Consider the following 15,556-nt stretch of genomic DNA (forward strand, 5'->3'; position numbering starts at 1 on the left):
AAAAGAAATTATATCAAGTAATAGTATACACTCTAGTAAAGGGATACACTTTATCGGGTAATCGGGTTAGGTAAACAGGTATATCATCACATACCAAACCCCACAAAAATTGAAAACTAATCCCAAAACTGGTCTCTTACCTGACCCTAAACCCGTCCCAAATGTGTCAAGTTTCAGGTTTACTCATATGATTCAGGTTAGATTGTCATCCCTTTTCAAGTTGGAGTATTGGTTTAATCGTTACGGGTCTTCGGGTTAGCATTAATTCAAGTTGTGGTGGCTACAATTTCGAGTCGGGTTTCAGATAAAGATAAAAAAGAGAGCCCTAACATTTGACGCTTTTAATTTTTATATTTGTAATAAAAAAACAACCGTTATTTTTCACAAGTTTTAAGTTAACATTCCATGAAAATAGATATAATTGAATAAATTTGTAGGTTTGTTAAGCAACGGACCCATCTCAATTATTTAAAAACAATCATAGTTCACAACTAAACGTCAACCACACCCTTACCATATAAACTCTACACAATCAAGATCCACACCCTTAAACACCGTTACTCACTTCCTCTCTCGTTCTAGAGAGACAAAAATGAAAAATAAAACTATGTTAGCTATTTTCATCTCACTCTTCCTTTCAACCTTTGTTTATCAAACCCACGCCAACAAACAAGTCCATGCATTGGTTCGACTCTACAACGCGAAACTATCAAAAGCCTCTGTCGTAGATATAAGCCATTTCGAGACACCTAAAGGTTTACACAAAGCAAAAGTCATTCTTCCTCAAACAGGACGAAAAGAGAATGACAAAATTGACAAACTTCCCGGCCAACCATATGTCAAGTTTGACCAGTATGGTGGCTATGTCACCGTAAATGAATCCGCAGGGCGGGCTTTTTATTATTACTTTGTTGAAGCTGAGAAATCTAAGGAGTCGTTGCCACTTCTTCTTTGGCTAAATGGAGGTAATATATTTTTTTTATTTTCTCTACCTTTTTAACGACTCATTGAGGCTTTTCAAAAACTTGGTTGATTTTAACATGAAATTGAATAATATATAGTGGCTAGAAATCATACATACTTTTATTATATAATTTTTAGTAATTTTCTATCAGTATAGCTGTAATAAATAGATATTATATCTTTTCATTATGAAATAGATAAAAAAGGTAAAACATATATACTACTCATGTGCACGTATTACTCGTTGAGTTCTTAGCATATGTATGTAAATAAACAATGATGGGAATTTCATATTTCATATATGGATTAGCTGGTTAATTTTATTATATTAAAGAAAATTATAAAAAGAAACTGTTAAATAAAATCTACTAGTTAGCTGGTTAATTTTATTATACTAAAATGATAATTATATATAAGAGATGCCCTAATATGATGACAAGTGTCCCTAAAGTGGTTTGTTTTATTATATAGTAAAGATTTGAAGCTTTCCAAGAAGTGTTGTAAAATTAAAATCGTTTTCGAAATCAAATATTTTTATTTACAAAGTATATTTACAAGAAATTTTTATCACGTTGAGTAAAAAGCTTACAATAACAAAAACATTAATATTACTTTAAAGTTTTTAATGTCTTATAATACACTTTGAGGATTTTTTTTTTCTTTTTCTTTTTTCAAAAATTGAGTAATTCTTGTGATTGTGCTTGCGTTTAGATTTTTCTTTATACACATCTCACGTCATCATGCATTTCCCATCAATTAGCATGCACAGAAAAAATAAAGGTTTCTATCATTTAAACATCTACATTTGATTTTCTATTTTACTCTTTATCACAAATTTTATATATATATATATATATATATATAATTGGAAAATGAGATTAAAATTTTTTTTTTTTTTAACTTCGAAGTGCTTTTCTTGCGTCTTCTTGAGTTTCTCTTTTTTCGTATTTTTATTATTTCAATATTACAAATAAATTATTATTAAAGTAAATTATTTTTGAATTTCTATGTTTTAGTGGTGTTAACCACTTATGTCCAAACCAAAAAGTTTAACGCCCTAAGTTGTTAACTGCTCATTTTATAACGTTTCGAGTCCAACTTTTTAACAATTGTACTTTTACTTTTGGACTAAAGTGATTAAAACCAGTAAAACACATGGACTCAAAACGTTATAAAATGAGTGGTTAGGGTTCAAAACGTTAAACATTTTTATTTTGGACTCAAGTGGTTAAAACCACTAAAACATAAGGATTTAAAAAGTAATTTACTCAATTATTATATTTACTTTTAACCTTAAACATATTTTTTTTAGTTTTAACTTTTTTTTATTTCCTATTTTTAATATTACTGATGCTATTTGAACAACATTGATACAAGTACCGTATAACATCGGTATAGTTTTTTTAGTATTAACGTTATCATGTGCCTATTATTATGTACGATTCGATAAAAGTTCTACTCGAACATGTCATATATGGTTAATTATTTTATCATCACGGACCGAACATGTGCCAACCAACGGTATTCAAACGGGCCATATATAGTTGATTTTATTTATCATTAAAAACCGAACATATATCGACTAAACAACATCGGTATTCGAACAGGTCATATATAGTTGATTTTTTTATCATCACAAGCCTAACATTTACCGACAAAACAACATCAGTAACGGTACTATATTCATTTTTATAGACTTCTTGACGCGACGGTATAAAATTCATTGAACACAGAGTAATATTCACGATAAAGTATTTTTTGGTATCGTGAGCTATATCGAGTGTTTGTACGATGCCGGTATCGTAACGGACCGATACCAACAACACTGGTACCGGTGCAGGTATTCGTTTTTATGGGTCTTCAATCGATGTCAAAAACGTGTCGATTGGCAATGGTTGCTATGTCGAGTGCCGGTCAGACCGATAATGATCAAAGGCCCGTAGCCAAGCGCGCAGGAATCCCACTAGTATATATAATAAAGAATATATTTGATATGTTACTATTCATCTCTAAAGTAGATGTTGTGAGTGTATAAAAAAAAAAAATAAGTGTTTATGAATAAGATGAAGATAAAAATGAAGAATGAGATGTAAAAACTTTTTAGAAGATGAATAAAATTTTGATAAAAATATGCTTTTTAGTTTATTTATAGAGAAAAATATAAAAGTGCTCATGCAAATGCTCTTACTATATTATTTTCTACTATGTTATAAACCCGTGTATCAGATGAGGTTTGGTATTAAAAATAATATAATAAAAAATATTTATAATAAATAATTACATATTATATTAATAACTAAAAATTACAAAGTAATGTTACATTTCTAATTTACGCACCTCTCTGAAAACAACATTGGATGTGAAATGAAAATGGTCTTATTTGTTCTCATCCATTACAATGAGGCTGAATAACGATACAATATGAAAGGAAAAGTATATGTTTTAAATTGAATTATTCTTTAAGATGATGTAAACGTATTATTAAATTAACAGGAAACTTATTAAAGGATAATTATATATAAGGTTTTTAAATCATAAATTTAAAATTATAGATAACAACGAAAATTTGTTTAAAGATAATTTAGGTATGAGTTAGAATTTTAAATTATATTAATTTTCATAAAATACGATTTTCAATATTTGACTTAACAAAATTTCGGTATTCGTTAACATAAATCATGAAAGAATTATTTCTACAATATGTATGTATTAGGTATTAAAAAATATATATGAAAATAGTATAAAATAAAAGTTATGATGTTGATAAGAAAATGACACGTAATGTTAATTGGAAGTATAAGAGAAGATTTAGTTATTTATAAGGGTTTAAGTTTTTTTTTTTCTTTTTTCTAAATTAATACTCTTGGCCTAGAATAATGTTACATAAAAAAACATATTGTTTAGATTTTTTTTATAACGGGTAAGATATAATAATTCGTTACTAAAGGTGAATAAAAATACTTATTAATATTTATTTTATCTTTTATTTTTGTGATTAATATTTTTGGAACTTAGTTAGTTAAAAGGCCTTTGATTCATACATGAAAATGAGAATGGGTAAACACATGATTAAAGAAAACAAACATATTTAGAATTTTTGATGTTCAAAAAAATATGTATATAATATACAAAATTAAATATATATGGTTATGTTTTTCACCATTCAGTACATAATCATTCATGATGTGTAATTAGGGCCAGGTTGCTCATCGCTTGGTTATGGAGCAATGCAGGAGCTCGGACCATTTCGAATCAACAGTGATGGGAAAACTCTTTATGTAAACAAATTTTCTTGGAATCGCGGTAATAAGGCTATCTTAATTATTATTTTTTTTTTTTTGTAAGCTTTTCCTTGTAAATTCTTACATTGAGTTGCTTTTGGGAAATTTCAGCTGCAAATGTATTATTTGTTGAGTCGCCTGCTGGAGTAGGGTTTTCATACTCTAACAAATCCTCAGACTATCAAAATATGGGTGACAAATCAACAGCAACAGATAATTATATGTTCTTGTTAAATTGGCTTGAACGATTTCCAGAATATAAAGAGAGGGATTTTTATATAGCTGGAGAGAGCTATGCAGGACATTATGTGCCACAGCTTGCGCAAACCATTATTTACTACAACTTGAAACATAATAAAACGCTTATCAATCTCAAAGGGATCCTTGTAAGTGTTCTTCCACATCACCCTCATGTTTTATAACATTATGAGATTTTTATGTAAAATCGGTGGTAGACAAGAGTGTTGAAATCGTGACATTTCACTTGCTATATGGTGCCAAACAACAAATGTGGCAGGGTAGGACCACCAACCATGTTATGTGGTCATATGTTTTTATAATTAAACTGTTAAAAGAGTATTTTGAAAGGCAGAAAAAAACACTTCCATATGGAAGAGAGCTAAATGGCATCATTTCATATTTATTCGACCCCATTTTTTGGGATAGTATTTTTTTGTCAATCCTTTAAAACCTATTCAAAAAGAATTTTAAGGTCCAATAAATAATCTTATCCCTTTTGTCAAGTTAGTTCACTTTTTTTATATAAAATATTACCATACCGGTAGCAAGTTGTTGTCAATGGTCTTGAATTGTAGGAAATAAAAGTTGGTACCTGCCATAAAATACTTCAATATTAGTATATGAACATGTTCTCTTGGATAAAGAAACTCTTGCGTATTAGTATTAACATGTTACTAAAATCTAGTTTTTGATAATAAGTAAATACAAGTCCTACTAATATCATAAGTAAAAAATAAGTTTATGGTAATGCCCCTGGCCTTAGATTACAGGAATCATACAAAGTTAATCTTTCCTATAAATGAAACCATGAAGTTCAACTTAGGAGGATCAAAGGTTTTGTGAAAAGGTATGCTAACTAGTGAATGTATTGGTATTCTATCCTACCTTGTTTAGGAACACACTAAGAAGGTGATACATGATGGCTATGTGCTTGGTCTTAGAGTGATGAATTAGGTTCTTGATGTTTTTTTTGGGTAAAAGGGTATACCACTACTCTAGTTCATTGGAGTGACATGCCACTACCAATGTAAACAAGCACAAAGCAAAACCACAAATCATAGCCGAAAAAACAACTAATCAGCTAACATCTAAATATAAACATGAAACAAAACAGCTAATTAGTCATCCATCATCACATCTGCTGATGCAATCTTCCAAGATTCTTCTAACCCGATCATTCTTCTTGAACTTGAACGAGTGTAGCTTCAATCTTATCGTTTCCACAATAAATGTAATAAGCAAGTATCCCTTCTTGAACTTGGAGATGGCACTTGTGTTTTCCCCTATGATGCGAGTCTTCTAACACTCTACTCCATAGTCTTTTAACTGGTTGTGAATCCAGAGAACTTTTGCACAATAAATGTAATAAGCAAGTATCCCTTCAAGAACATAACACCTTCTTTTAATTCAGCTTCAAAGTTAAGAGACATTTGTTTGCCTTTTAATATCTCATGAGACAAGTATCTCTTCAAGAAAATAACACCTTATTGTGTATACTTTATGTTGAGTTCACATCCGCTATAACACTATCTTAAAAGTAATTTAATCAAAAGAGGGGTTCTTGGAAACAATGGCCTAAATTAACTATTCTATTTCGATGTCTAAGGACACTCTTGACAACAAATGATTGTAACATTTTGGGGTTTGCTTGAAAAATAACACACTAGTAAGTTATAAAATATTATATTAGATGTGCTAGCAGAGAAGTAAATTAAAGAACCTACCATACCCCTATAAAGCTGCTAGTCCAATATTTATAGAAAAACGCTCTTAGGTGTATTTGTAGATTCACATCAATTAAATCCATAGGTTCACATCAATTAAATCCAATCTTTCTAAGAAGACCATTGATATGTTTAGCTTGGGTAATATAAATACCTTCTTTAGTATGTTTAATGTAAAGACCTAAGAAAACGCTCAACTCACCCATTAGTTTATCGCAAAATTTTAATGCATCAGATCTTGAAATTCATGAAAAAGTTTATGTTAGTAAACCCAAAACTAATATCAACAAGATAGATTTAAATTAGCGGGATATCTCCCCTTTATAGGCTTTAGAAAAAGCGTCTTATATATAGTTCCCCTAGAAACTTAGATAATGTGTCTTACAAGGATATATGATCTTACTTAACTCCATAACGGACTTTTTCAAGCTTGTACATATAATCAAGATGTGAGTGCTCAAAGCCTAGTAGTCGAAAAACATACACCTCTTCCTACAACTTACCATTAAGGAATGTAACTTATGTTTGAATGACTCTAAAGCCTTTGCATGCTACAAATCATAGGAAAATATAATGGCATCTAATAGGCATGACGTGTAAAGCTCTCATTAGAATCTATCCCTTTTTCTTGGCAACACCTTTAAGCAACAAGTATTGCCTTATTTCTAACTACAAGCCTGTTCTTGGCAATACAAGGAGGCAAGCCACACAAGTTCCTTTCTATTATGAACTATTCTTTCATGGTAATGATCCAATTGTTTTCTTTCATTACTTCAGGTACCTTCTTAGGCTCCACGTGATAATTAAAACAATAACGCAAACAAAAGTTAGCATCACCTTTAATTTTTTGAACTCTAACACTACAATCAACAATTACATTTCTTTGTTCATGATTTTTTATATATAAAGTGTTGAGTAGTGGTAGTAGATGAAATTGAAGAATAAGGATGACGGGTTTGAGGGTGTTATAGGCTCTTCAACATATGCATTAAACATGTTAGATGTGTCTTTGTTGTTGATGTATTAGTATGAACCTTTTTTTATGTTGATGGTCTTTCACCTGAGGATTGAAGATGTGAACTTGAGTTAAAGCCTCTTCAATGTGCGCATCAAACATGTTAGGAAGTGTATCTACTGCTAATGTACTAGTAAGAACCTCTAGCAATGTTTAGTTAAGCCTTCAACAATAACTTCTCTTTCTACACATCATTCAATGTTAGAAACATATTCTGCCATTTTAATGGCATATATGAAGTGTCATTGTTTATAGTAGGATACTCAACATCATGTTACTTGTGGCTTTTAGTACATGCAACACCATTATATCAAATCTATTAGTTGGAATGAGTATAATATCAAGATTAAAAAGAGAGTTTGGAATTAAGATAGGTGTTATCCCTAGGCATATTGATGCTCTAGACATATGTCAAGTTTTAAATCAATTTGTTTCTCTTGCTAAATACCCTATAATCTTAATATGGAGGTGGGGGTATAGCAAAATCCACTCAATAGTTTTTTCAGAAAACTTAGAGAGGTACCTCTTGGTATTAAGAATGAAGCAAGGATATTTAAAAGGCTCAAGGAATCCAATTTAGGGATTCTAACCATGCAATACCTAATAAGGTCTTATGTTATTTCCTTGGAAAATAAGTGCTATGATATGGATAAAGCATGATATGATAATAACCACTACCTAGAAGGTCATAAGGATCTTAGCATCAACAAACATGGTTCTTGCAACATAGATGGAAGTTATATTACCTTTCTATGCAACTCCATGATGTTGATGAGTTTTAGGGGGACTATGTTTCCTAAAGGTTCCTTTAACCACATAAGAAAAGAATCTGATTTTGATATATGTGTCTTAATCACTGCTAATAACCTTTAGCTTGTGGTCATTTTGCCTCTTTATGCTGTTAATAAATATCATCAAGGTCTATGCATTATCATCATATAGAGCTAGAAAGAAGGCCCATGAAAACCTAAAAATCATCAACAACAAAGACAATACTTTTTCCTAAGTAAACTCACTTCACTAATGTGTCCAAATAGGTCAATGTGTAAAATTTGTAAAAGATGAGTACTGGATTTCCCCTCCTTAGCCTTTCATGACTCATGTTGTTTTTTACTCAACTTGCAAGGAGTACATAAATTCATTCCATCTTTTCCAATATATAAATTGTCTTGTGGTTAACAGGAGTTAATCTCTTTTGCCATAAATATGCCTCATTAATGGGTTCCTAGTAATAGAAATAACTGACTTCGCTATGAATTTTAATCTCTCATGTCCTATACATACATGTTGCCCTTTCTATTAACTAGAGCAAGCTCTCATCACTATAACATATCACTGTGTTTCTTTGTGAAAAGAACTTGAAGTAGTTATTACATATCTAAGAGATACTTAAAAATATATTTAAACTTTGGAAGAAAACTTAAAAATATATTTAAATTTTGGAGAAAACTTAGAAATATATATAAGCTTTAGAACAAAGCGTAGGTCATGAAAACAAATGTCAACACCAGATAAGTTCCATGTACCAATTATTTGCCCTTGTGTGCTATCTATAAAGAATACATGAGCCCCTCTACAAGGCTAACGCCCTTGAGAAGTGTTTTTTGTTATGTCATGTGCCTAAAGCATCCATTGTCTAAGTGCCAGAGGTTGTCATGATTGGGCACCTCCTTACATGTACAAGTAACACACTAGTTAGTTGGAAACACCCAAGTCTGACATGTCTAGTTTATCAGTATGAAAAAAGATTTGTTGATGGTTTGTTAGTTGGAATGAGTTTTCCAGCTAATAGCATATCTTCAATCATGTTTTTCTTTCTTTGCCTTTTTTAGGCCATATAGCGCCATTTTGTGTCTTTTGAGTGTTGACATGTACCTTTGGTTTCTATTGTTTCTATTGATTGTGTATCATTAGGAACTTTTATTCCAACTAACCCATTAAGCCTGATAAGAGTAACATTTGCCTTTGGTGGATTACTACATTGAACCTTTGTTGTTTCAATATTAGTTTGGTTGGTTTAGGTAAAAACAAGCAACCGACATACCGTTTGTTCTCCCACATACATAACACTTCTAGGCTCTCTTGTGCCCTACAAATGTTAGGTTTTCCTAACATATATCGACTAAATCTCTATTGGATTATTAGATTCAATTACGTTGAACACCCTTTTTCTACGTTGATGATATTATCATAGTAGGAATTCCATAGAAATTGTTTTAGATTTGATTACATTGTTGCATTGCTAATTTGCATTGAAAGACGTGGTTTCTCTGAGTTATATATTGGACATTCAAACAATGCTTACTAGTTATATCTTGCAACACATTAGCCTTAGCGAGTGTAAGCATTAGCATTCTGTGTTATCTCTTGGACATCAACTGTCACCATATCCTTATGTACAATTGATGATCCTTTAACATATCTCAATAGTGTCAGTTCTCTTCGCTATCTTGTCATCTATGTTGTCATAAGATTTATTACTTTCTAATGCAATATCTGACACTTGGTTGTAGTCAAGCATATTCTGTAATATCTTCTGGAAACTATTGCTCATATCTTGACTATGCTATGATCTTCTAGTCTTTTTCCACAAGCTTCTGTCAATGCTTATAGGGTAGAATTCGGATGATCGACGATATACACACGATACTATCTGTTACTTGGACCCAACTTATTTGTTGTAGTTTTGAGAAACAACAAACGTTTGTTGGGCCAGTTATCGAGGTTGGGTATCATGCCTTAGCGTATAAGGCTGCAAAATATCTTTTGGTATTGTTTGTGTTTCACGAGTTGCGCTCATCTCTGTCTAGTCCACCTACTTTATAGTGTAATACTATTGGCATCTTGTATTTACTAGCTCGTCAGGTTATTCATTAGCATATTAAACACCTTTCAAATTGATTTGCACTTAGTTCGAGATATGGTTTGCATTGTCATGTACTCATAAGAGTTCGATGTGTGGCAACAGTTGTATAGTTGTTTAAATATATATATTCTGAAGAAGTATCTTACACTTGTTGTGACACACTTCAGGCTAAGTTTTATGTTTTTTCCCAACGTTTGATTTGCAAGAAAATGTTAAAATACATATGTTAGGATTAGTCGATGGAGTTAGTTATTCAAAGTAGTTACCCAAAATTTGTTTTCAATTAAGTATATTAATACATTAGTTTAATAAACTAGCTATTTCATCTGTATTTAGCTTATGATGTACCTTGTTTGTCTATGAAAAGATAGAAATGCAAAAATACATATTATATCTATATCTCACATTATAATAATATAACCTCTACATATATATTATAAGACACTACCAAAGGCACCTATGAGTTACACAATTTATGTTGCTTGTATTATTATGTGTATATTTGCAGATTGGGAACGCAGTAATCAATGATGAGACAGATTTGATAGGAATGTTCGATTACCTTGGTTCGCACGCTATAATATCAGATGAAACTGCTTTTGCAATCCAGAAATATTGTAACTTTTCACCAAACGCAGTCACGCAATCGGATATGTGCATTGATGCTGCAAAAGATGTTGGATACAACACTGAAGCTGTCGACATCTACAACATCTATGCCCCTTTATGCTTTGATGGCAATCTTACTACAAATCCTAAGAAGACATCGGTACGGACACTAGTTATCTATTATTGCAAACAAGTGGTACCATTGTTTTTTATTACATTTTTATTAGCCAAGGAGACATCAATATGGATTTTAGTATTTATTAATGCAATATTTCTTATTATGGTCGGTGGATATAGTGGCAGAATTTTGATCCTTGTAGCGATTATTACACGTCTGCGTATATGAATCGTCAAGATGTTCAAGAGGCCCTCCATGCCAATGTAACAAAGCTCGATCATGATTGGGAAGCATGCAGGTTTGTGTATAAACTAGAGTCATGACCAGTGTATCTAGATCCAACTAGATAGCGAACCAGCCATCTCACCTGTCCACTAGTCAGAATGGTCTGTTCATTCGAACCGGATAAAAAATCACATCCCGTCACATATAATAGTAAAATTATATATAAATTAAATCAAATTAAGATACTTTATATGTTTGTGTAAATTTGTAATTCAAATAAAGTACGAAGACTGGAATAACTAAAAATATGGAGGTTAAAGTATTAAATAAATCAGAAAACGTAAAAATAGAAAATCAAAATTCGGTCCAACAACTTGGTTTGGTTCACTGGTCTAACTAGTAACTAGTTGGTTCAAATGGGGACAGTTCCAACAGGATAACTGGACTGGCAAGGTGTCTGGATCCTAGTCTGGTACAGTCATGACAACACTAAGAGTCACTTAAAGTGAAAAAAGTTCACTAAATGATTGATCTTAACTATAAAGATTGTTGTCCAAATCATGTAGTGGAATCCTTACAGCTTGGACAGATAGCCCTTTAACAGTTATTCCACTCCTTGAGGAATTCATGAAGCTTAAGCTGCGCATTTGGGTATTTAGGTAAACATAATTTGACAATAACTTCTCTCTTTCGTCTTCATTTTCATGAGCAAATGTGTTAGGAGTCTTGCACCCAAAATTCTCTTAGCGACTAATTGTAATTCTTTCATTTCTTGTGTTGTAGTGGAGATACTGATGCAAGAGTACCAATCACGTCAACCAAGTTATCCATTAGTTCCATGAAGCTTCCTATAAAAACTAAATGGCATCCATGGTTTCATGAAAAAGAGGTAACATACTAATATTAATGTTGTAAACTATAATTACCACAAATTGATGAATTACAAATGTATTTAAAATTGAATAAACAATCACAGGCGGCTGGATTTGCACAAGTTTATACGGGAGATATAACATTAGTGACTGTTCGAGAGGCAGGTCACCAGGTTCCAAGTTACCAACCAAAGAGGGCTCTGGCACTGGTCAGGCATTTTATATCAGGGAAGCCGCTAGTGGATCCTTCAAGACGTTGATATGATAGTCTATTGATATAATTCATTTTGTTGAAATTTCCACACACCACAAACATATAATATGTTCATAATTGTGATGATGTCTACGTATTGAGATTACCCTTTCTTATTGTTGGTTAATGTTTATCAATTTAGCCAAATTCCACATCTGTTAAAGACAATAAAAATATTTGTTTAAAAAAATACCATACCCAAAATATCACTAACTTATTTTGAATACAATGATTATTGATAAGAAAAGAATTACACAGTTAAGTAGAGTTGTACTAGAATAGGTGACTTCCTATAGTCTCCACTCAGGCAAACAAAACAATATGTGAGCTCCTTGTGAACAAAGCAAACATTATTGATCATACGAGAAACTAGATGTTACAAACATCTAATGTATTAGTAGGGTCAGCCCCGGGGAGGTGCAAGGTGGGTGGTGGCCTGGAGCCAAGTTCCACAATTTTTAATTTTTTATATGATATATATATAAGGCCGCTAAAATGAAAACCACCTACGGTTAACATAACCACGAGAACCACTCTCCACCAATCAGATAATGACAACCAAAAGTGTAATATAGTCATTTAATCAAAATCATCAAATCATCTCTCTCTTCTCTTTAAATTCTTTTTTTAAAGTATTTTCAATTTCTCCTTTTTCAATTTCTCTCTCTTCACATTTCTCTCTACTCTTTTTGTTATTTTGTAAAAAAAAATTGTAAAAAAGTTTTTGTAAAAAAGAAGTTTAAAACCATAAAAAAAGTTATCGTAAAAAATGTAAAAAAGTTTAAGAAAAGTGTGTAAAAAAAGTTTTTGTAAAAAAAAGGTAAAAACCTTAAAAAAGTTTTCGTTTAAATTTTTATCTTTAATAAAAAAAATTGTAAAAAAATTTTGGTAAAAAAGTTTTTGTAAAAAAAAGTTTAAAACCGTAAAAAAAAGTTTTCGTAAAAAAAAGTAAAAAGTTTAAAAAACGTGTGTGTAAAAAAAAGTTTTTGTAAAAAAAAGTTTAAAACTGTAAAAAAAAATTCGTATAAATTTTTGTTATGAGTTAAAAAGTTTTTGTAAAAAAAATTGTAAAAAAGTTTTTTTTTTAAAAAAAATTTAAAACCGTAAAAAAAGTTTAAAAAACGCGCGTGTAAAAAAAGTTTTCGTAAAAAAAACTTTAAAACCGTAAAAAAAGTTTTAAAACGTGTGTGTAAAAAAACGACGCATAAATACGGGGCGAAAAAAACAGCGCGTAAAAAAACAGCACGTAAAAAACGGGGTGTAAAAAACGGCGCGTAAAAACGTGGCGTAGAAAACGCCTCGTAAAAAAACCGGGTGATAAAACGACGCGTAAATACGTGGCGTGAATATGGGGGTGTAAAACGGCGTGTAAAAACAGGCGTAAAAACGGCGCGTTAAAAAGGCACGTAAAACCGGGCGTAAAAACGGCGAGTAAAATCCGGCGCGTAAAAACGGCGCGTAAAAACGGGGTGTAAAAAATGGCACGTAAAAAACGGGGCATAAAAAACAGCTCGTAAGAAAAACGGCTCGTAAAAATGTTTTTTGTAAAAAATCCTGACAAAAATTGTTTTTTGTAAAAAAAAATCAGATTTTAAAATGTTTTTAATTAAAAAATCTGATTTTAATAAAAAGCAATAAGATAAAAAAAGTAATAAAAAAATATATATAATAAGACAAAACAAGCAAATTTACTGAACTGTCCTTTTGACATTAAAATATTAAAAACATTAGAAATTAGAAAGAATTTAATATTGTTTTTATAACTTTTAATCTCATCCATCCAACTCCAAAGATCAATGGTTGGAAAGTGGTTCTCGTGGTTCTCTTAAGTGGGGGTGGTTTTCATTCTAGCGGCCCCGTATATATATATATATATATATATATATATATATATATATATATATATATATATATATATATATATATATATAGAGAGAGAGAGAGAGAGAGAGAGAGAGAGAGAGAGAGCCGCTAGAATGGAAACCACCTCGAGTTGTAAGAACCGCGAGAACTACACCCCACGGAGCGCCGTTCGCCATGATTTTTTTTTTACAAGTAGATGTGTATATTATAAACACAGCCGTAAAAAATCATGGCGAACGGCGCTCCGTGGGGTGTAGTTTTTTACACCACAAGTTTGGTGAAAAAAAAAGAAAAAAGAAAAAAAAATTAAAAAACACCAAACTTGTGGTGTAAAAAACTACACCTCACGGAGCGCCGTTCGCCATGATTTTTTACGGCTGTGTTTATAATACACACATCTACTTGTAAAAAAAAATCATGGCGAACGGCGCTCCGTGGGGTGTAGTTCTCGCGGTTCTTACAACTCGGGGTGGTTCTCATTCTAGCAGCCCCCCCTATATATATATATATAGGGGATGGTTCAAATGAAAACCACTTTTATTGTGAAAACTCGAAAACTAACTAAAAAAAGCCTAAAAAACACACAAAATTTTTTTTTTTTTTTAATTTTTTTTTATAAAAATCACTAGTTTTTATATATAAAAAAAAACTTTTTTTCAAAAAAAAAAAAAAAAAATTTGTGTAGTGCACATGTGTAATAATACACATGTGTAGTACACATACATATGTGCAGTATTACACATGTGCACTACATAAAAATTTTTTTTTTTTGAAATTTTTTTTTATATTAAAAAACCTGCGAAATTTTGATTGCAAAAAAAAAAAATTAAAAAAAAGAAAATTTTGTATGTTTTTTTGGCTTTTTTTAATTAGTTTTCGAGTTTTCACAATAACTAATGGTTTTCATTTGAACCTTCCCCTATATATATATATATATATACTAGTCGTTTACCCGCGCGATGCGGCGGGAAACATATCACTTAGGTTGGTGAGTTTAGGGCTATATACGAGGCGGTTCGGTTTTGAGCCATAACCAAAACCAAATTCGCGATGCAACGGAAAACACAACACTTGTTAGTAATTCTAAGGGTGTGAATGAGCAGGTTATGTTCAGTTATGTCATAACTAAAATCTAAATTTTCGGTTAAGATACTTCAAAACCGGTCATGGGGATTTAATGACGTTTGTGCACCCACTTATTAATCACATTCACATTTACACATCATCAATAACTATATATAAATGCAAACATTTGACTCAAATATGCATGGAGGTGATTGTCAATCGAAAAATGACATTGAAACCATTCATTCATAACTATAAATAAATGCAAAAGGTCTTCATCTTCTTGACCACAAAAACTGCACCTTAAGGACTCCATATTCACATTTCTTCTATGCATTCCGAAATAGCTTTTGGGCTACATTCGACTCATAAATGAAAGGCCTTATTTCCGATCTAGCTTAAAAAGTCACATACAATTAAAATATTATAGTGGGATTCCTCTGTTCTACACGGCGGGAATTA

The 15,556-nt window shown here is 31.4% G+C and overlaps 1 protein-coding gene across 1 annotated transcript; it reads left to right on the plus strand.

Annotated features, from left to right (window-relative positions):
* The first annotated feature begins 505 nt into the window (after positions 1-505).
* Positions 506-12,309, plus strand: LOC110866140 (serine carboxypeptidase-like 40). The gene is made up of 8 exons (XM_022115447.2): positions 506-965; positions 4,159-4,266; positions 4,356-4,630; positions 10,598-10,858; positions 10,996-11,114; positions 11,608-11,700; positions 11,825-11,930; positions 12,018-12,309. Exons 1-8 carry the CDS (start codon positions 593-595, stop codon positions 12,171-12,173), a joined length of 1,491 nt encoding a protein of 496 aa, XP_021971139.1. The 5' UTR covers positions 506-592; the 3' UTR covers positions 12,174-12,309.
* The last annotated feature ends 3,247 nt before the right edge of the window (positions 12,310-15,556 follow it).

Source organism: Helianthus annuus, chromosome 1 (genome assembly GCF_002127325.2).
Source record: "Helianthus annuus cultivar XRQ/B chromosome 1, HanXRQr2.0-SUNRISE, whole genome shotgun sequence".
Classification (NCBI taxonomy): Eukaryota; Viridiplantae; Streptophyta; class Magnoliopsida; order Asterales; family Asteraceae; genus Helianthus; species Helianthus annuus.

What these genes read in the sequence shown, in the direction of transcription:
- LOC110866140 (XM_022115447.2), top strand. Translation starts at nt 593, where the DNA reads ATGAAAAATAAAACTATGTTAGCTATTTTCATCTCACTCTTCCTTTCA. An exon ending in CAAATTTTCTTGGAATCGCG is followed by an intron (nt 4,267 to 4,355) that starts GTAATAAGGCTA and finishes GGGAAATTTCAG; the next exon opens with CTGCAAATGTATTATTTGTT. An exon ending in CATGGTTTCATGAAAAAGAG is followed by an intron (nt 11,931 to 12,017) that starts GTAACATACTAA and finishes AAACAATCACAG; the next exon opens with GCGGCTGGATTTGCACAAGT.